Below are 23224 nucleotides of genomic sequence, written 5' to 3'. Positions count from 1 at the left end.
AAATTTATTTTAAGGTGACCACTACATCGGCTCCGTCAGGAAGGAAGAAGAGACAAGTTGTAAATACAACTCCTGGTAAAGTTTCTACTTCGCCACCAAACGCGTCAACTCCTCCAGTATTAACTACCCCTGCTCCAACTGGTAAGTGAACAAACTACCTTTCAAAAAAACAAACAACCTGAATGTCATCTTAAAAAGTGTTTGGTCACACGGTTTTAAACGTTTCACAGCAAGAAACTACATGTACCTACACACACACACACACAATGTCCACTTAGTACATGCACCCAAAGTTAATTTAGTCTACCAATATTTTATGTTTTTCTTCAGTCTTCCGATAAAGTATTTTTATTATAATAGTTCATTTAAATCTAGGAATTTCTAACTAGATTTGTCTTATTTCAAAATGAGAGAAATTTTTTGGGTCATCTGCATTTTCTATAACTGGTCAAGTGAATTTGATATTTTCTTAAACAATTACTGCCAGTTTAATGAAATGACACTCTGTATTCAAACTGTGTGAAATGTTTATAACATAACATATCCGCTCTCTGTGGACTCATAAAGACTGTAAGGAGAATACCAATATTTTAAGATACCAAATTTGAGCATCATACTAGTATATCTTAAAGAACTTTGCGAATTTGTAAGGCTTTGTAGTGCCTTTCTTATTTATTTTTTCTCCCTTTTAAGCCGCACCGGGTGACCTTATAGTCAAATTTGATATGGATATGAAGAGTAGAGATTTTTATTTCGCTACGGCTGACAATAAAATCTATAAACGACCGATAGACCTGCCAATAGAAAACGATGCTAAAGATTTGATAGCATCTGCTACAGGAAACATTAGTGGTAAGTAAAATAATTACAAATTTATGCAAAACGTAATTCGTTTGTTTTAAATGAAGGGCGCAAAACAGCATTTGCCATTTTCCCTCCTTGTAGTCAAGAAAAGTTTACCTCTTGCATTTGAAGGGTCTGCTCGCATCCTGTACAGGATATGGCTACGCTACGCCGGATTATATTTATATGTTGTGTGTCGTTTTATAAAACTTCATTACCAATCACGTAAACCACCTTAAAAATTTAAAGTTATTTGTAATTTATTCTTCAAATACTTTTCATTTTAATTATTAGATAAGTTTTAATGAGTGTGAAGGCAGCCTGTCCACTTCTTTTATGAAGGTATGTTCAAATAAGGCATTTCCAGTTTCTAAATAAGATAGTAATAAAAGAAGAGGAAGACGCTCAAATGCGTGAGGAAAGTTTTCCATTATCCCTCATGAACATACTCAATCTGCAATTTTCAAGAGATTTTGCTGTTTACATTCCTTCAGAGGGATCACCCTATATCACATTTTTGTATAAAACATATTGTATTTGACTGTTTGTTTTGGTACCTTATAGGTATTGCTTTTGATGCCGTTAACGGAAAGAACCTTTATTGGTGCGAATATGATACTGGACATATAAGGGTAGTAAATGTTGGAACAAAAGCAGCTGCCAAAGTTGACGCGCTTGTGATGAAGAAACCCCGCGAACTGATGGTCCTGCTAGAACGAAGGTAACATCACTTTAGTTTGAGACTTCCTTCAAACATTTATGGACACTTTTGTTGTTAGTAAAAACAAAAATAAAACTGAGTAAACTCTTGTAATATAAATTTAATAGCCGAACTTAACCGCATTTTTTTTAAATTTGAATTGTTGGTTATTAGCAGTAATTGCCTAATTGGCACCTCCTCCCCTTGCCCCATCCTTGTGTCTTTCGGTTATAATTCATGTCCCTGCTTGGCCCCTTGACGATAGCCGTGTATAGCTGATAGTATTTTCTTTATAATTTATATTACTTTCCTTTTTTGTCGGAATATTTAGTTACGCAAAATTATGTTTATTTTTGTTTAGGCGTTTAGCAATGATCACTGGTGAAACAGGGGCAATGTCTCTTGTCACAATAGACTTTGATGGGAGTAATATGGTAGTGGTCGTCAAAGAAGTAACAGATATTTCAGCATTTGCCTATGACAGGGAACAAAGAAAGTAATCTATTTAAGTACTCACTTACACGTTCTAAATTATTCAGTTTCTTGTTATTATATAGATTAGTAGAATTAGAGTTGCTGTAGTAATATAACAATATCCTTACGGAGGCTATATAATTATTGACCGTTAATAATTATATTTAATTCATACGTTTTTCCTAGATTGAGAAGAGATCATAAATTCAACAGAATTATAACTACAGAGAAATCGCAACACTCTGTTTTGTTTCTTACATTTGATAAAGCATAACATGAAAACAACAACAACAACAACAACAACAACAAAATAATAATAATAATAATAAAACAACAACAAAAAACCTCGGTTCCAATGAAACTAGTATATAGATGAAAATGATGTACACTTACGTCAGCCTCAGTCATAACACATGTATAGATAAATACATTTTGGAAACCTTTTTGAAATTTAACCTTGAGGACATCACCTTTTGCATACACGTATTGACATTTACATGACTGTTATTTGTGTTTTATCTATGTTATAGTTCTATGTTATGTTATATATTATCTTAACTGTTATTTCAACATAAGCCATGAGTTTTGCATTTTATTACGTACTTCATCATTACATTGTTGATTTTTATTTTCAGGTTCTATTATGTCTCCGGGAGAAACATACGCAGTGTTAATCTAAATGCAACAAATGATAGAGTAGTTTTTTATGGAAGAGATGGCAACATATTTCACCTTGTTCTTTATAAAGTAAGAGATGTTGTGTTTTTCTCAGATGCTAAAGTAGCATTTTATGGAATCGATAGCAACATATTGTTCTTTATAAAGTAAGATTTGTTTTTTAGATGCTAAAGTAGAATTGTATGGAATCAATAGCAACATTTTTCACCTTGTTCTTTATAAAGTAAGATTTGTTTTTTAGATGCTAAAGTAGAATTGTATGGAATCAATAGCAACATTTTTCACCTTGTTCTTTATAAAGTAAGATTTGTTTTTTAGATGCTAAAGTAGAATTGTATGGAATCAATAGCAACATTTTTCACCTTGTTCTTTATAAAGTAAGATTTGTTTTTTTAGATGCTAAAGTAGAATTGTATGGAATCAATAGCAACATTTTTCACCTTGTTCTTTATAAAGTAAGATTTGTTTTTTAGATGCTAAAGTAGAATTGTATGGAATCAATAGCAACATTTTTCACCTTGTTCTTTATAAAGTAAGATTTGTTTTTTTAGATGCTAAAGTAGAATTGTATAGAATCAAATGCAACATATTTCACCTTGTGCTTTATAAAGTAAGATTTGTTTTTCAGATGCTAAAGTAGCATTTTATGGAATCAATTACAACATATTTCACCTTGTTCTTTATAAAGTTAGAATTTTTTCAGATTTTCGATAGCAACGTATTTTACGTTGTTCTTTATAAAGTAAGATTTATTTTCAGATGATAAAGTAGGATTTTATGGAAATTGCACCTTGTTTTATAAACAGTAAGTGCATATCTTGACAAATGCAATTCTTGTTACTGACAAGTTTTGATGATATTATTTTGAAGAAAAATTAATGTGTTAGAAGAGATTACAAAACGATAACATAGTTTGTACGTGTTGCTTTAAAAATGATATAACTTCAATATTTAAAGTATTACTTATACATAGTTTTATTTCTTTCCATCTTACCAGAACTTTTTAGCGTGGGCGTTCACAGCTGGGTCATATAAACATCTCATTCGAACATACGATTTAACGACAAAAACAAGTAACGCACTAGGATATTTTGATAACTCCACGTTGATTGATATTAATGTTCTAGATATAGATCTTCAAACCACAAACCTTATTAGTAAGTATCTTGTTGCCGAGAAAGTATGATAAATCAGTGACTCCAGTACATGCATGTGTCGCTTATACAAACAAAAGAATAAAGAAAAACAGGATCCCAATAGAACGCCAAAAACGACAAAATTGAAAATGTTACACGCCCGATTTCATTGAGCCTGTTCATAGACGGTTAACCGGCACGACCTTCTTCCAGTCTTACCAAAATACTTATTCAAAGAATACTGGTTTTATCAATTTTGCATTTTAATTGTTAGAAATTCACAAACGTTTTTCGTACAACCGAAAACACGTCATTATTTTTTTAGATATGATTTTTAGTTTAATATACCTTCTTATTCATGGAATAATGGCAGTTTAATTGATTCTGATAAATTCAACGCCACATAGAGAGATGCTCGATTATTCACTGTTATTCATTGTTTTCACTAAATTAAGTGGAAAAAAATGTCTTGTCATTTTATATATTTGAAGTTTTCCCCTTCTTTTCAGATTGTTTTTCATAAAGAACCAAATACATGTAATTATGTAATCAGCGTTTATCTTTTGTATTGAGATAAACGTGAAAATCTTGTATAAAATACCTTTTTTTCAGGTCCATGTGCTTATGAAAATGGCAACTGTTCTCAGATTTGTATTACACATTATACAAATAACGTCATGACTAAAGTATGCGAGTGTCGCCTTGGATACAGCCTAGGACCTGACATGACCAGCTGTAGATCAAGTAATTATTTGTTTTTGTGTTTTTTAATTAAATGGTTATTTCACTAATGACAAGCGCTGTGATTTGCATAACATAGAAATTTGGCCAAAAAATGGAGATGTAACTGTACACGATGCAAGCAATAATTCTTCATGCCATAAATGTCTAATATCGCAATGAAAATTCTGCAGAAGTCATGCTCGTTATTTGGTATTTAGGAATAATTTCGGTATAGTAGTACTTTAATCGAAAAACAAAGAATTGCAGAACAAGAGGATTACTGTAATAAAGAGTTACAGTAACTAAATAACACAAAAACATCAAAGAACTAAATTTTAACAACAGGCTCGTGTATTGTATTAGAGCAGATTGTAACGAAAATGTAACTTCTATCTTTGCAACAATAATTTTTGCTTCATAATGAAAATAGTCTATTATGATTAAACTTATATTTTACCAAAGCATTTGTTTTCATGTGACTGAACTAGTATGAAATTATAATGTTACTAAGTTGTATACTTGTTCAAAAACAAAATTTGATGTTTCTTTCATCCTTGTCCGCAGTTGATACATAAAATCAAATATGATAAAGATCCATTTAGAAAACCCCTAATCGGCAAAATTGAAAATGTGTTAGGCTTGATTTCATAGAGTCTATTGCGCCATTTCAAACCGAGCTTGCAATATGTTCAGTTTTACTGCGTAAAGGCATTCGTCTCATTTACGAATCAAAATAATCCAAATCTGATATAAAGTATACAACAAAAATCTTTCAGCTGTTGTCGACGATAATTTTATTCTGGTTGCTGATTGGACAAGTGAGGCTCTGCAGCAGATAAATCTCGAAACTGATGGAATAGCAGCTATTCCGGGAAATGACAATGATGAATACATGGGTGTTTATTTTGACGCCGATACAAAGAAAATGGTTTGGGCAGAGTATTATGATTCAGAGATAAAGAGTTCAAATCTGAATGGAACTGGCCTCAAGGTTCTTTCCGATCTTGGTAATACTATTTTAAAATAGTTCATTCATTTTCTGAACTCAAATTGCAACATGTTTAAAGTATGGAATGTTTGGTTCAATATGTTAATTATAATATGAAAACAAATGTAATAACTAACGAGAATTTCAAATGTATTTGACATTATTTAAAGCATATGATGTCTACAAAGTGTGTTCTAAATATCATAATGTGACAGCTATGTGTAGATAAAGAACATACATGGGTACATGATATTTTATTTGTTTTTCAGGATATAACGCTGTGTGTACTATACACGAGTACATGTCATTAAATCCGTATTTCAGGATATAACAGCTGTGTAAATTAAAACATGTACAGTATACTTTATTTGTATTTCAGGATTAAACAGCAATGTAAATTTACCCCGGTACAAGATACTTCATTTGTATTTCAGGATTAAACAGCAATGTAAATTTACATCAGTGATATACTTTATTTGTATTTCAGAATATAACAGCTATGTAAATTTAAACATGTACAATATACTTCATTTGTATTTCAGGATATAACAGCAATGTAAAATTTACACAGGTTTCAAGATACTTTATTTGTTTTTCAGTATTAAACAGCAATGTAAATTTACACAGGTACAAGATCCTTTATTTGTATTTCAGGATATAACAGCAATGTATCATTTACACTTTACATTTGTATTTGTATTTCAGGATATGACATCTATTTTAAATTTACACCGATACAAGATACTTAATTTGTATTTCAGGATATAACAGCTTTGTAAATTTAAACCTTCCAAGTATACTTTATTTCTATTTCAGGATAAAACAGCAATGTAAACTTAACACCAGTACAAGATACTTTATTTGTATTTCAGGATATGACGGATATGCTTACCGCTTTAACAAGGATATGACTACTAAGAACTTATATTTCACTGCATACTACGACACTTTTATTGGTGTACTGACAAACAAAGGAGATTTTATAAAATTTGATTATGATTTTGAATATGACGATCTCGGAGATATTGTTGTGCATCCTGGAAAAGGGTATATTTCATTTCATCAGTATAATTAACTGTAACTAATATTAGTATGTAAATGTTTCTTTGCAGTTTTTCTAGGCATTTATTTTCTATGCATTCAGTTTATTGATAAGTAAACTATGTCTACCTTTATAACACTAGAAGCTAGAAGACCAAACAGATATATCAGTAATCATACTGTAAGCAATCCGGTTTTCATTTTTCTATCATTTAAGGAACAGGAATACCTTTACTGGCGGGCAATACACCGCTTGCCATTGAGTTACGACATTGTCGATGCATTTTACTCCCCGTCATTCTCCATGAACAAGTTCAGTCGTATCGGATCTTCAACAGTTTCGAATTCTACCACTTTTGACGTTTTTTTAAAAGCTACCATTTTCTATTGTACCGCTACTACTGTTGTCTAAAAAAAAGTCCCAAGTAAACCATCAGAGGCTTCAACATTTTTAATTTGTATATATGTGTTTGGCGTCTTTTTAAAAATGTTCCATTTCGTTCTTAATATTATCTTACTAAATTCAGATGGATGTATTTCACTGTAACCGGCTGGGGTCAGGCTTATATTGGTCGAGCAGACATGGATGGGAACAATGTTGTCGAATTAATAAAAGGAGACCATGTCGACTTTCCGGATGGTCTGGCTATTGATTATCTGCGTAAGTAAAGTAGTATTTTGTTGTTGTTTTGTTGATTTTTTTATGTTAACTTTGTAAACTTTACAAAATCAGCAATTATGATACTATCAACAATTTCAAAAATTCTTTATTTTTCTGGTTGGCTTACTTCAAATAGATGCATAATTTATTCATTTGGGACCTAATAGTTGTTATTAAAATTATGATACTTACTCTTGACTCCTTTGTACCTATAAAAAAATAACTATTTCGCATATCCACGTCCTTGCATTTTTTTGTCTGTGCATGTTTAGCGTGCAGTGGGAACAAAGTCATTGGCTATCCAATATTTTGATGTTCACGTTAAAAAAAGTGTTTTTATCGATTATTAGAGGTGTGCCAACTAGACAAGTAGCACATTTAGTATTTAACCTGCTTGTTATATATATTTTTTTCATTGATAATGAATGATTTCTTCTTAAACGAGTCACCAAAAAAAGAAAATATTTCATCATTACAGATGACCACTTGTACTGGTCGGACGCAACTTTTGACACGATTCAACAATGTGATCTTGATGGAGCAAACTGTAAGACTATTAAAAACATGACCAGTACATACCGTGATGAACAAATAAGGGATTTGGAAACAGACGGGACTTACCTATATTACTCCGCGTATCATAGAGAGTACGTCACTATTTTGATTTATATAAAAGCACCGATGTCACGGGGTTGGAACCCCATATGTATCTCAAAAATGAGCATCGGTAAAAATTATATGTGAATTTCCGTCGTGGGTTCTGGTGTGTCCAATACATGCAATGTGAATGAAGAAAATGTCACTAAACGGACTCACAAAACAAAGATTTTACGAAATCTCACTACAGACCGATGCTTAACATTCAGAAAAATCTTGGTTTAAATATTTATTGACATTTGGCGACAAACGAAGGAATCGCTGCTCTAAATTGCATTTGAGCTCAATATGTGCTGAAGAGATCCATATGTGCATAATATAAATAATATGCAACATAATTACGCATCACTTTCATAAAGCAATCTTTAATTTATTCTATTGTGTATTATTCTGTAATAAAAACATCATTATCCGAAATAGACACATTTTCACGAGACGAGCTTGAGTAACATAGTATCCATATAGAAATAGATAAAAGACATTCTACATACGAAAGGTTTTGAAAATACGTAAATATGGTGGGAAGGCCTTGTTGATTTTGATTTATTGACGTCATGTGTACTGCAATCATTCCCTTTTTATGCCGTCATACATTATATAATTAACTAATTATTCATTCGACTGCACTGTCTGCTTAATAGGGGAGTAATGTGAATCGTGTTTGAATTTGTTATGACGCTGTAAGAAAGTTAGTGATAAACTTTTTGAAAAATATCAAAAAAAAAACTTTGCATATTTACTTTCCACATCAAGAAACGTCCTTGCATAATATTTACATGGTTCATTTCATGTCCATAGTTGCAATTATGGGTCAACGCCTATTTGACTTATTCTTTGCCTGCTCTGTAACTGATATAAATTTAAAAATCCATCTTTTGGCATGCCATTCAGGCCTCGACATTAGCGGTGGTCCGTTGGTCCGAGACCACTTGAATTTGGCAGGACCAGCTAATTTTAAAACCCACTGGTCCGTTGGACCACTTGAATTTTCTGGTTGATGCAAAGCTCATTTGGAAGAATGGCGATTTGGTCAAAAACAGTTTATGATTTTGTTAAAATCTTGTGTCAGATGTACATGTATATGGTTCATTAATCTCTGATTAGTTAAAGAAGATCTTAAGTCATCGATAACTTTCATTTGAAGTCGCTAAAATTTGTTTTGCAAGTTAAAAGAGTTTAGAATTTGTGATATTAATTTAGGTACAAAATTCATTCAAATGGTGCTAGTAATTATGCATCGTCGGATACCGACGGCGGAACCATTAACATTTATGTTATGTTACATGTTAATCAACCGTGAGTATTCGATGATGGTAATTATATGATATCGGATAAACTTAATTTCAGATACTTGAATAACGGCAGCAAACGAAATGATCTGGAAAAAATACATCTAGTAATTCTTTGCTATTTATCTTTATGTTAACTGTATAACGACAAGAGATCTATTTCTCCTAGAGTTAAAATTAATTTAAAAGGTTAAAAATACTCAATGTAAAAAATGAATATCAACCAACAAGCAACAGGGAGGTAAAACTTCTGTATTATAAATCTGTGAGAAAAATAAGCTAAACTACAGTTATACATAACGTTACATTGTTATTATTTTAATAATTTAGATATTTTCTTGGTTTCAAAGACAAGAATAAGATAATTATTAGTTTCATTAAAATGTTAATCTATAAAAGATACTATGTTACTGTCATGATTATAAGATGTACCACGTATCAACAATGAATATTTGAATAACAGTAAGAAAATAACAGACACAAATGGTTTCACTATTCCCTTACTTGAGTTGAGGGAGAAATCACTTCAATATGAAAGTTAACATAAATAAGAGCTCTGTTGTGTATTTTTGAATGAGATAAAAACAAACAAACAAATAACTCTACGATAGAGTACCTACTGACTTGCTCTCCCTTTTCTATTTAGATGAAAAATATATATCTAAAAATATCTGTTTTCTTTAAAGGTTAATAATACATCTTTGCCATCAAGGTTAAACATTTTTTTCTACATTTGCAGTAAAATGATATAGTAATGATAACTGACCACCTAACTTCTGGAAGAACCACCTAACTTTCAAATCTAGTGGTCCGGCGTACCACCTGCTAAAAATGTTAGTGTCAAGGCCTGCCATTAAAAATGCTGATGAAACGGCGGTTAGTGTAGTACTGTCGCGTCCCAATTATTTACAGCAATGTTTTTCTGTGTCTTTGGTCATCCAACCAATCAGAAACACCAAGCATACTTCTGATTCATTTGGCTCATATGGTGTTGGGTTTACAATATTGGTCATTGACAAGTTACATAAAGAGTAATCGAGGTTCCGAGTGGAGAATTAAATTTATAAAGAGAAGCCAACTATAAATTGAAATTTTATGTTTATTAAAATTCTCATTTCTGTTTCTCATGTGATAAAACAGTTATGATATATTGAACTCAGCTATTATGTAAAAATAATCATGACCTGTGTCGGCATCCTTACAGAAAATGTGCTCGGCCAATATTCTGTAAAGAAAAACTTTTGATGTCGCACCTGGCCATGAGATTTCCACATAAAAGTCTGTCACTTTATCTATAACTTTTGGAATATTTAAGTGATAGATATTTTTATAAATGTAAACATTATTATTATTATAGAAACATATTATATGACATGATAGCTTTACAAAGTTCAGTACTTTTAGTTTGTTTGTCCAAGTTGCGTATCCTTTATTAGTGAATTGTTTATCATACGAGTACTATCCGCTCTGCGTCAGTATTTTCATGTACTCGGGCCTTTTAGTATTTCTAATGCTAGCATACGCTAGTAAGCCTTTTCATAGTGGTAATCAAACACACTTATTTTATATTTGAATTTTAAGCCAAAGCTACGAAACCTAAATTGTTTCTAGACATTGACTATTTAATGATTATATGGAGGCGGTCCGTAGTTTTGTAGATGGTTTTCTACATCACTTATGGATCCATTCAGCACATATGAAGCTCAAACAAAATTTTGAGCAGCCAAATGTGAATAAATGTTTAAATCAGGATTTGTCTGAATGTTAAGCATCGGTCTGTAGTGAGATTTCGTAAAATCTTTGTTTTTTGAGTCCGTTTAGTGACATTTTCTCCATTCACATTGCATGTATTGGACACACCAGAACCCACGACGGAAGGAATATCTCGATGGAGACTGCATAGAAATCCAAAACAAAAATGGGTAATATAGAGGAGAGTCAGGAGGGTAGAATCACATTTTGATTTTCTTAGAAAAAGGATTGAATTTTAAATGAATGTTTAAAACGATGAAAACTTACCCTGCGATTGTCCTATTTTTACAGTCACATCTGGTGTTATACTTCACATCTGGTGCAGCAGAAATTCACATATAATTTTTACCGATGCTCATTTTTGAGATACATATTATGCATCTTTTTAAAGATGTTCGGTTTATAGTTTGTGAAGGTGTTAAAACCTGAAACATTATGCTTATACTATATATAGCGTTTGGAATAAACTTGAGACCTTTGATGTCATTTTTTTTTCTCTTAGAAAATTATTCTAGTATTTATGTTATACATTTTTATATTCGTTTGAATACCCCTTTAAATGGATAATGTTTTATCATAATTGTGCTGAGTATTCAAAGATACTGATATTGGTTTTCAAGCTTTTTTTTGTTATCTTAGTCATGTCGTACGCCTTGACCTTTCAACGTATGCAGAAAAAAAAGTTGGTGAGAATCCTGCATTGGGCAAGCTGGATACCATTGCGTTCTATAGCAGTACAAACAAGAATGTTCAGCCAGGTATGTTTATGGAGATACAAACAACAAACTTGTATGATTTGTATAATAAGTATCAAACAATATACTTTTATATTAAACAAGCTTTTCAACTTCCTCGTTTCTACACATCATAAAAGAAATCATATCTTCTGATTTTAGAAATGGAATACCGCTCTATTAAGATTCTCCCAAAGACATAATTACAAATTTGATATCTGATATTATGATTTTACACTAAAATTAACTTAAAGATTATTTGTCTCCTTTTTCACCTTAGTTTCCAGAAATCAGTTTTGGCTTTTTATGTATATTTTTGTTGTTTTTCACCGACATAAATTATAAAGAAACTCATAAAAACTGAATATTCCTAATAAATAAAATTGCATGATATTTTTGGTTAAATTACTCACAGTTGCCAAAGCATGTCAAGCTAGAGGCGGGCTTGGGGATTGTAGCACTGTTTGCTTTCCGACGCCGACGGGAAGGACATGTGGATGTCAGAAAGGTGTTTCATTGAAACCTGACGGCCGAGCCTGTTCAGACAGTACGTATGCATAAACTATCAACTACTTTTTAGTCTTAAAGATTAATCCATCCGATAAAGGGGAAATTAGATTGGGATGACGAGTATAAATTGTGTGTAACCATAGGCGGGATAACCTTATTGTTCATTGGTATGTTTATGCAAAAGAAACATTTGTTTTTTTGATGGGGGCTTATTTTGTTTGCGTTTTATTTAACGGGGTCCATTGAAGTCGCCCCTTTCCCTTTTTGAAAACTCTTTTTTCCTATTTTATTTTTTAACTTTTTGGTTTTTACTCAATTTTTCGTGAGACTGTTTTCCAAAAAGAAATTTTGAAAAAATTTAACGTTTTGTATTTTGTTTTTCAATCATATTTTGTGGAGCAACCCGTGTTAATTTTGTAACAAAATTTGTTTCTTTTTTTAATTTGTTGTGGGGAAATTGTATTCTCGTTTCCCTTTCCCGAAAAAACGCAATGAAACCCAAATTTTGGTTTTGAAAACTTGTTTTTTATTATTTTTATTTTGAAGGATTATTCCTTTCGAAATAAATTTTGTACATCGTTAAAAAAATAGCCGGGAAAGTGCATTTTTCAAAAGACCTTAATTCAATGTTTTTTTGTTACGATCACATCTATTGTTTATGGACGAGCGAATTTTTAATTTAAATAATTATTTTTGTTTGAGTCTACCAGTGCACCAATGTAATTCAACAAAAGGTCACTTTGTCTTCCAATAAAACAAGTACTATTGACGTAACATTCGAACCCTCTTGCTTACGTTATCTCGACGACAAATGCATGTTCAAATGTCCACAAAGCTACGTTCCTATTGACAGTACTCCACTTGTGTGTACAAAAGCCGGATGGAACAAGGAAATTAGTTCCACTCCTCTTTGCAGAGGTATGTTAAAGATATTTTATCATTTTAATATGGATAATCGCTCTCTTTAAATACATTTTCATTCAATTTTAATATGCAACTAAAATATGTGTGTTGCGAAGTAAACTTAACGTTCTTATAAAATAGAAATTATGATTGATCATGGCATTGAATATGTTACCTGTGCTATGAAGTAAAAAGCTATGATTGCTTTCCCATGTTTTAATTTAGAATAATTTATAACAATTTTGAGGCAGTGTTTTTACCCATTTTCCTTTTAAACATCATATTTTTGTAAAGTCTTATTTTCAAGCAACAAACGTCCAGGTTCTTTAGCTATTTTATGAAACATTTTTAAAACAGAATTAAAAAGTAAATGTAGTAAAGGGAAAAAAAAGTGTTTACACTTATGCATATGCAATGAAGTCTTTTAAAAATTTACAAACATAAGGTCATATATAATTGAGCGCGTCACTGAAAAAGCCAACAGCATGGGTTTGGAGACCATAGCAATGGCGTCCAGACAACCTGTGGTCCGCGCAGTTGATCAGTAAAATGCTGTTGCATATCAGTTTCTCAACTTGATAATAGGGTATTGTAAGCGAAACAGCATGGATCACTGAATCAAAAACTGCGCGGATGCGCAGCCTGGTCCGGATCATGTTGGTCGAAACCAATTAGGTTGGATTTTTGGGTTATTTTTATTCCATCGAACACGGGTTCTGGGGGGAAATATTAAACATCGACATCCAACGTTGAGTAGAAATATGGTGATAAATACTGCATAATCAGTCATTAATTACAAATAACATGTTATTTATTTCTTAAATTGTGAAAAGTTTTACTTTTTCTTAAAATCTAGTACATTTTTCTCAAGGTTGATTACTTTGAAATATTTTGGCTCTTTTGGAGCCATGCAGCTTTAAAAGATAATTTGAGCCCGTCTTGTTACATTATGCAGAAATAAATACTTAATGCATTGAATTGAAATCACAGTATGTAGAAATGAATACTTAATGCATTTAAATGAAATCATATACTCGAAAAATATTTTTTTCTACACAAAATTGCTCTCCCTGTAGAAGACCCAAATAGTAAGTACGAAGCAGTTGTTGTTGTCGTGTGTATTTGTAACAATCAATTTTGATATCATTGGTTGACGTGTGAAGAGGTTTTGTTGATTTTTTTCAGTTTCTTTTCAATGCTTGTTAATATTTGTACATATCCACACCAGCATCAGATAGAATATTCACAAAGTGTTAAAGTGTCAAACATTAGATAAATTACTTTCGTTAATTAAATGCATGGCAATACTCATAATTTCAATAGGCTTACCTGCATTAATTTCTTCAGTTTTATGTTGCATGGTTAACTGTTTTTATCATTTTCGGGATATTTTTTCTTTTACATTTTACGCCCGGGGAATATATTTTTGTTTCATACTTCGTTGACATTTTTATATGATAGAGCTAGTCTTATTGTATGCACACACATCGATTGTTTAATAATGTACAAGAAACACAAAGTTAAAGTAAATTATTTATATAAGTTTTTTTTTCTTCATTGTTAAAGTAATTTGTTTAAATCAAATAACAGGTGCATGGGAAATAACTTTGATATATTTATTTTTTATTTTTTAGAAAAAAGATGTTCACAGACTATCAAAAACGGACAACTTGCAAGCACATGTGGACGAGAGATTGGTGAAAAATGCGACTATACTTGTAATACAGGATTTACAAAGACCAGAAAAAATGCTGTATGTACTTCAGATGAAACCTACCATTTGCCAGACGAGGAGCTGTGTGAACGTAAATATTAACACAATAACTTAAAATTATTTATTTAGATGATTTTTTCTAAAAAGCCATTTTTGTTTCCAATTCACAAGAATACACCAGTTACAGAGATTCTTGTTAATGGGGTATGTTGGATTACTAAGATATTGTGCTAAAGTACATGTAACTAAAGCACATTTTAAGCAGTCTTGTGTGACTTTTTCAAAAAAAATCATTTATTTTCATTAAAATGTACGTTTTTTTCTTTTGACCGAGTTCAAGTACTTCGAGAAAGTCTGGTGAAATTTAATATATGTTTTGTTTAAGATTTGATGTTTCTCATATAACAAATGTACATGCATGAAAAATCAGAAAAAAATGTGTGCCGCTTCACGACAAAACCAACATAATGGGTTTGCGACCAGCATGGATCCAGACCAGCCTGCGCATCAGGATCATTGCTGTTCGCTTACGAACCCTATAGCAAGTAGAGAAAATGATAGCGAACAGCATGGATCCTGATCATACTGCGCGGATGCGCAGGCTGGTCTGGATCCATGCTGGTCGCAAACGCATTATGTTGGTTTTGTCGTGACGCAAATCATTGTATTTGTGAAGTCTTTAGTTAACATTTTTTGTTTAGTCTTTAAGACGAAAGTCAACTATTGTATTGCCATCATTCTAGGCGATTTTTAAAGAAAGCATTCTGGTTGTAAATCCTCGAATTCATCTTTTAGCTGCAAAATGCACGGAAGTGATTTCAAATGGTAAACTCGGTGATAATTGTGATCGGTCAATCGACTCTACATGCGACTACACATGTAATAAATTTTATACACCAAGTGACAAGAAATCACAGGTCAAGTGCACTGCTACGGGCTGGGCGCCATCTTTAATGTGTAAAGGTAAGGATCTTTTTGACAATGCATTTGCAGTAAATAAGTTTGTTCAATCGCATTATCCTTAAAATATATGATACGACAGTTGACTCAATAATCATTTCATCCAATTATGATAAATTTAAGGATTAAAGTGTCATACCTTCTGTGTTTTGAACACTTGTAGACGTTTATGTTAGGATTTGGTTTATTATCAATTATCTCATCAGAGTCTATGTGTGACGATGCAAGTTTATCAAACGGAATGGTGGCTCCATCATGCAAGAAGCAAATTGGTGAGGCATGCATGTATAAATGTAATCAAGGCTTTGTCAACACAACATACATGACAGTGTGCAAAAGTGACCGGAAGTGGCATCCGTCTGATTCGTGTAAAGGTATGTTGCTACTTTATTTTATAAATTTCTTTTTCTTTGTTTTGATTTTTGTAATTCAAAAAAACAAATATGACACATGACAGCAATGATTTGATCATTTTAAAATAAAAGACAAACGTTTAAAAAATACGACATTTCGTTTGGTACGTACAAATGACTTTTATTGGTTATCGTCTTATAAAACTATGTTTATGTCTGTTTTACTTTTGTTTAAATGAATCTGAATGTCAATATTTAGGTTTAAAAATATCCGAATTAGTTATTCTTGTAAGCAATGAAACGTTTGTAAACAAATATAATTTCACATGTTCAAGAATTCTAATGGATTATTTACTTTATGTGGTGATTTAAATGGAATCATAAGCACGATGGCTTAATCAATATTGTATCAAAAACGACTCAACAGATAATAAGGAACGTCGGTGGTTCTACTCCGGTATCCGTTTGTGCCTAAAATAATACACGGAGGGTCACCTCAGTTTGTCCTCCACCAGTAAACCTTAAAATCGCCATATGTCATTTAACGTGTGGGTGAAACGTTAAGGCAAGCCAAACTTATAAATAATATTTTGCGATTGTAGTCTTTTATCTGGCAGAGCATGGAGTAACAAACTGCAAACATTTTATTTTAGGATTGTCGTCTTAGATTGCAAAGGTTTCAGAAGGTCTTTTTAGAAACAAAGAATCGTATCAAGAACATATTTCATGTCTTTATTAAGCTTATCATGTTTTTGCGTTAACATCTTTTGATTGTTTGTTTTCAGTTGCAAAATGTCCATCTTTGATACCTAATGGAGTCATACAACAACCCTGTAATTTCGCTATTTATTCAACATGTGATTTCGTATGCGACAAAGGCTTTAAGCATTCTGCTAGTCATCCAAATTTGACATGTGGTGCAACCGGACAATGGGCAATTCAGCCAAAAGACAGGGTTTGTCTAGGTAATTATTCAATTATCTATATCTTTAAACATTACGTACGTGTATTTGTCTTTATAAGCTATAAATATTTTTGATCTCAGTATTGAGCACAAGAGTTTGACGTGGTCTTAAGATGTTGGTACATTTAAATTTTACCTCATTCACTTTTAGACTAACATAATCTTACAGGACAAAAATACAACAAATGCAACAATAACTCTATAAGACATATTTCTGATTTAATCAAATTATAAGTAAATCGTATTATATTTTAGAAACAGTAACAATTAGTGGTGCCCAAAAACAAAAGCAAGACGGTGGACTTCCGGCATCTGGAGTTGCAGCCGGCTTTGTGGTGCTTGTGCTAATTGTGGTTGCACTCGTGGTTTTGATTGTATTTTTGTACAGAAGGTAAAATAATTACTAGTACAAAAATTATTAAAGAATTACAGTGTTTTTTTAACTGGTTTACATCATTTGTACAGGATCATCATGTATTTCTAACATGCGCCTGTTTTCTTTTATATTTTACATAAATCATATTTCATGTACATGTCTGTCTGTCTAAAATTTACTTCACAATACTTGTCACATTTTCATAATGACCTGAAGTTTTATTGAGTTGTTGCTTTTAATTATAAGTCAGTTCTATATCGGATTTCCGTGTGTTTATCATATAATAGTTTTTAAAAAAGTAAATGAAAACTAATGGTACAAAATTTTGAGATTGAAAATAAAAGCACACGCATTTTGTTGTTTTTGTTTTTAGGGGTATAACTAGCAAGTCCTGGTATGACATCATTGTTTTTCCCCGTTATATTTGCGTTTGTGTACAAAAATGTGTAAAAGTGTAAAATTATTTCAAATACCTTATATCATGTATTCTTACATGTTATCTGAGTAATTTTCGGCTTCTGGCGGTCATTTTATTTTAAATGTTTCTCTTTTCTACAAAAGTTAAGTCTTTAATTGTTGAGTTTCTTACTGTTGGAATTAATGGACATAAACATGTTGCTTTCTGTGTTACTTTTAACAAAAAACAATGTTTCTTTATAACTGTTCTGACACCATTTAAAGAAGTTTTCAAACTTCAAAATGTCTTAAACGGGTTGATTTTCTCTTATTTAATATATTACAAGGAAAGTGTTGAAATGGGGATTTCGCGAACTTTCATTCAATTCCTTATGGTCAGTTATTATTCCAAATTCCTATAAGTTCTTTGTATACAGGGAAATTCTTGTTAAAAATTTTTTTTCCCGTTATATTTTTTTGTTGTCTTTAACGAAACGTTTTGTATATTAAAAATTTTTGGGTGATAAAAATTGAAAATTGCCCAGTATTTTTTAAATTTATTATTTTTGTGTATTTTTTTGATAAATCATTTTTTTTAAAAATTAAACTTTAAAACCGGAGCATTTGCATAAAATGCACTCATTAATACAGGCATATAAACGCTAAGGATTCGTATGTAATTGATTGAATATATTTAAATGTATGTATTAATATGCAAGATGAATGCTTAAATAAAATAAGAAAGATGCAGCCAATATAAACAGATAATTTCAATCCTGCTTTGATTGTTCCTTATCACCCAAACACCCTTAATATTTAATATTCTTAATAAAAGGTATATGTTGCTTTCAACATAAAAAAGGTTTTTAAGTCTTAAGGAGTAAAAAGAAATCAGAGGTCAATTTGTGTATAAGCAAGTCCTTTGATTCTTGTTAAGACAAATGGAGAAGCCTGTTCCATGCTGTGGGTTCAAATTCCGACAGGGAATTTGGATTCTTTCATGTGGGAGAAGCTATTTAGCTTTAGCTTTTGAAACATCGGTGCCCGTTGTGGGCCTGAAAATAATGCAAGGATAAGCAACTGAGGTCTTCCTCCACCATTAAAGCTGGAACGTCGCCATATGACCTATACTGTGTCGGTTTGACGTAAATCCTAATCAAGCAAACAAACAAGTCGAGAACGTTTTGATTAGATACGTTTAAAACAATAACATGTTTATAGAAGCATCACTAGATTTCAAGACATTATTTGTCTAAAGACTCATGCAATTTTGTGTTGTTAAATATCATAAATCAATTATTTTAGTTGGCGTTTTTCATGTTTTTTTGTGATCAAAATTGGTGTACCTTTCAAAAAAAGGTAAAACAATTTTTTACAAGGCAACCTCAAAAAAAATATTTGTTACAGCACGTCATTGAAAGAATATGATCTGAACAAAGAACATGCTACCCTTTAACAGGAATATGGCTAAATCTGGTTCTCCTTATGCTACCCGCTTTCTTTCCACAATGGTGCCATCAGGTATTTGCCATAGAAAATCCAGTTTATCTTTCAGACCAGCGAACCCAGAGCCCCAGAAAGGATACAATTCCAATATTCCACTGGCAGATCCTTCACAAAATGCCAGCCGGTCACGTAATTGCAACTGAAAAATTATATGAGCCATTCAACGACCAACATCCCAACATAAATGCGTTTGCGGACCAGCATGGATCAAGGCAGAGCTGCGCTATCCGCGCAATTCTGACCAGGATCCATGCCTGTTCGCTTACCAAACCCTATTACAAGCAGGCCCTGGTCTGGATCCATACTGGTTGCAAACGTACGATTGTTGGTTTTGTGGACGCGGCTCATTTATACAGATTTTCGACAACACAATGTTTAAAAATGGGAAAAAAAGCGGTATGAAATTCATGCTGTGAGAAATGTAGATATCTTTTACTAAAGTTTGGTGCATTAATCTGCACTTTATTTAAGGAAACATAATTTGAAATTATTATTGTAATTGTTCAAATAATTATGTGAGTTAGATGTAAGGTACCCACTTAACGACCATCCTTTAAATGTTTTATAAAAACATATTGATGGTTATAAGCGTGCTAGTTGGTCAGAATGGTATACCCTGGACTAAAATTAAAAAAAATAGATTTCTTTAAAGTGAGATTATGCCTATCAAAGTGTATAAAGTCAGTAAATAGGTAAAATCAAAATAACATTTCATTTTGACAAAATTGTAATCAATTAGATATTTTACAACGAAAAACATCAATTATCAACGTGACCAATGGAAATTTCTATAATATCGTTCGGAATATATCGATAATGTTCAATACTTAAAAAGTATGAGGCAGACTATTTATAAATAAGGCCGCTTTTTATTGGGCATAAAAACTTTTGTTTTTTAAAAATTTGGGGTTAAACCCCAATAAAAATACCCAATTTCTTTTGAAAGATATTAAAATTTTAACTCCCCGACGAGGGGCCAATGAATTGACCCGGCGCCCAACAAAAAAAATAAAATTTGGTTTTGAAACCGGGCTTTGGATAACCCACCCTGCGCATCCACGTAGTTTTAAATCGGGCCAAAACTTTTTATCATTTTTCTTAAAATATTATATGGTGTGAAAGGAACAGCAATGGACCCTGATAAAAATGCGGGGAATTGCGCAACGGGCGGGGATATATGGGGGGGCCCGCAAACCCAATTATGTTTGGTTTTTGTCCATGGCACGGCTCATTTTGGTCACATTGAGAAAAAAAAGTTTAAAAGGCTTTTTAAATTTGCATGAAAATGCTAATGTTGATCTTAACAGATTTGCATAAAAAGATGCTATGTTGATCTTTCACAGATTTTGCATAAAAATTTATGTTGATCTTCACAGATTTGCATAGAAATGTTATTGTTGATCTTTGGCAGTTTATTTTTTGCATAAAAATGTTATGTTGATCTTTCCAGATTTACATAAAATGTTATGTTTGATCTTATAGAATTTGGGCATAAAAATGTTTATGTTGAATCTTCACAGATTTGCATAAAATGTTATGTTGATTTCACAGATTTGCCTACTGGGACAGAAGCTCCACAATGAAGGGGGGGGGGGGGGGGGGGGGGGGGGGGGGGGGGGGGGGGGGGGGGGGGGGGGGGGGGGGGGGGGGGGGGGGGGGGGGGGGGGGAGGGGGGGAGGGGGGGGGGGGAGGGGGGGGGGGGGGGGGGGAAGAGTAGAAGAAGATATACGGAATCAAATCCTTTGTAACGACAAAGAGGCCTTTACCAGAGCTTGGTTCATGTCGAGATGGATCAAGGATAAAACTGTTCTTACATACGAGTCATGGAGAAAAGAAAGAGAACAAGCAAATGGCAAATATTGAAATGAAAAAGTGTGCAAAAATATCATATGCTTTGAATGCATAATATTTCATACTATGTGAATGAAATTTAACCACAAAAACTCACAAGAATGCAGCATAATATCCTGTTGATGGAATTGATTTATTAAACGTTTTGTTTTTATGTTTTTTTATTTTGAATCTTACAGGATGTATTTTATCAAACAAACGCTTGTAGCTTTATTTGTTTTTGTTGAATATTCCATTTATTATTTTGTCATGATATTGACTAAATTGATAACGAATACACGTTATTGCGAGTAAAATATGCAAGATTTAATTTTGAATTAACAGTTTATGTTTATGATTTATATTTTGTTAATTTTAATCAGTACACACATTTGAGCTGACGATGTATATTTTTATTTTGTAGTTAATTTTTCGTTCTTGTTCAAGACTAACATATCAGATAATGCAGAGTTAATATTTCTATCATTTGTCGGAAAATAAAAAAAAAACTAATCTCAAAGATACTAAAATCGCGCAAGTTATCATGCTGGATATGTGGTACAAGCAAACTTTTACAGTAAAAGCTTCACGGTGCACTACCCGTCACAATAGCCTAATCAACAACATGTTTCGCTTATTTTCGAAGCTGTAACTGAAAAGGTTAGTTTGTACCTACTTTAATGATTAGCTGGGAAATCCCAAATAACTTTAATTCCGGAGTTAGTCTTGTTATTTTCCACTTGTACGTATAAAGAAATTACTGAAACATTGTGGAAGAATCGGCGGTGAAGTGTGTTTGTTAAACAAAGTTAAACTGACACCTCATTATCCATTCGTAAAGGTCATTAAAAACTTTACAAGAAGATCAAAACGTTTACCGATTAAAGGGTCAAATGCAAGGGGAGAGCAAGGACAATAAAGTTGAACAATACATTATAACATTTACCTACAAAGATACATATACAAAGTATCATTGTACACTGATTACTGTTTTAATACTTTGTCGATATATCATATCTAAAAGACATATATATATTTGTTTATATATATAGTTGTTTAATCTTTCACATACGCAACATAATATTTTCGCAACAATGATATTAATTTACTGTTATTACATATATTATGTATTTTTACGGTACAAATGTATCATTGTTATTGAAGGTGATACGATGTGCGGATTCAGCATTTTTTACTCAATGTGTTTGAATGTTAAATGCAAAGAAGAAGTTTCTTTTTTATATTTTTATATATTTCTTGTTTTTTAATCTTTTGTACAATTGTTTTCCATTAATTACTATAATGTAAAATACACATTATCTTTAACTATTTTTGTGTTGTCTTTTATCATTTCGACCATTCATATGTAACTTCGATATAGACTAGCTAAGAAATTCATGGATGCAAATGAAATATTTAAAAGTGGAAAAATATGAAAAAGGACGGGCGGCGTTCAGTGAATGCAACCCCCACACGACCCAGTAACACAAGACCACTGTCAAGGTGCCCAGTAGGACCCGAAACAAAAACAGGACAGGACACATCGCAAAGCACGGACGGTGTTATTACTTTAAGAAAGACAGACTTGAATTGGCCTTTTGGTCTTAATGTAAAACTTGCAATAACTTTACGCACAGTATGTACAAAAGCATTATAATAATTAATGCTCTGGAAATTACAATTTAAAATTTCGTCTAAGTTTGTGAATTCCGCATTATCAATACTTAAAATACTCCGGGCAAACTTTTTTATGGCAACGCAATGACTTTATGGTCCATAAAGCCCTAAATAATTTGAGGCATTATAATACAATCCCCCAAGTACTCATTGGCTATTTGTATTGACCTTCTTTTGCTTCGTATTTTGTATTGAAGTAAAATACTACTTTGGTTACGTTTTGGTACCTTTGTGACAAACTGATTTACTTCAGTTTCACTCACTGTTAAACAATTAATGTGCGTTAAATCTATTATAAAATCATTATTTAAGACATGTCTACCTCTCTAAATTGATGCAAAAATATCATTTCTGTGGTC

General features: G+C 32.1%; 1 protein-coding gene across 1 annotated transcript in view; it reads left to right on the top strand.

Annotated features, from left to right (window-relative positions):
* LOC132759498 (low-density lipoprotein receptor-related protein 1B-like) overlaps nucleotides 1-20941 on the top strand; it is a 53827-nt gene extending 32886 nt beyond the window's left edge. The window contains exons 9-29 of the mRNA XM_060751280.1: nucleotides 15-141; nucleotides 694-852; nucleotides 1408-1564; nucleotides 1905-2039; nucleotides 2653-2764; nucleotides 3693-3852; nucleotides 4444-4575; nucleotides 5331-5561; nucleotides 6415-6589; nucleotides 7111-7244; nucleotides 7723-7891; nucleotides 11582-11700; nucleotides 12092-12223; nucleotides 12889-13104; nucleotides 14724-14894; nucleotides 15599-15766; nucleotides 15970-16137; nucleotides 16902-17081; nucleotides 17336-17471; nucleotides 19312-19487; nucleotides 20910-20941. Coding sequence (XP_060607263.1) covers nucleotides 15-141; nucleotides 694-852; nucleotides 1408-1564; nucleotides 1905-2039; nucleotides 2653-2764; nucleotides 3693-3852; nucleotides 4444-4575; nucleotides 5331-5561; nucleotides 6415-6589; nucleotides 7111-7244; nucleotides 7723-7891; nucleotides 11582-11700; nucleotides 12092-12223; nucleotides 12889-13104; nucleotides 14724-14894; nucleotides 15599-15766; nucleotides 15970-16137; nucleotides 16902-17081; nucleotides 17336-17471; nucleotides 19312-19487; nucleotides 20910-20941 — 3189 coding nt within the window. The remainder of the gene's footprint in view (nucleotides 1-14; nucleotides 142-693; nucleotides 853-1407; nucleotides 1565-1904; nucleotides 2040-2652; nucleotides 2765-3692; nucleotides 3853-4443; nucleotides 4576-5330; nucleotides 5562-6414; nucleotides 6590-7110; nucleotides 7245-7722; nucleotides 7892-11581; nucleotides 11701-12091; nucleotides 12224-12888; nucleotides 13105-14723; nucleotides 14895-15598; nucleotides 15767-15969; nucleotides 16138-16901; nucleotides 17082-17335; nucleotides 17472-19311; nucleotides 19488-20909) is intronic.
* Nucleotides 20942-23224: the final 2283 nt, after the last annotated feature.

This window comes from Ruditapes philippinarum, unplaced genomic scaffold, assembly GCF_026571515.1.
Source record: "Ruditapes philippinarum isolate M1 unplaced genomic scaffold, ASM2657151v2 ctg4821_1_1_1_1, whole genome shotgun sequence".
Classification (NCBI taxonomy): domain Eukaryota; kingdom Metazoa; phylum Mollusca; class Bivalvia; order Venerida; family Veneridae; genus Ruditapes; species Ruditapes philippinarum.
Note: the sequence above shows the minus strand (reverse complement) of the source record. Positions and strands in the feature narration are given on the sequence as shown.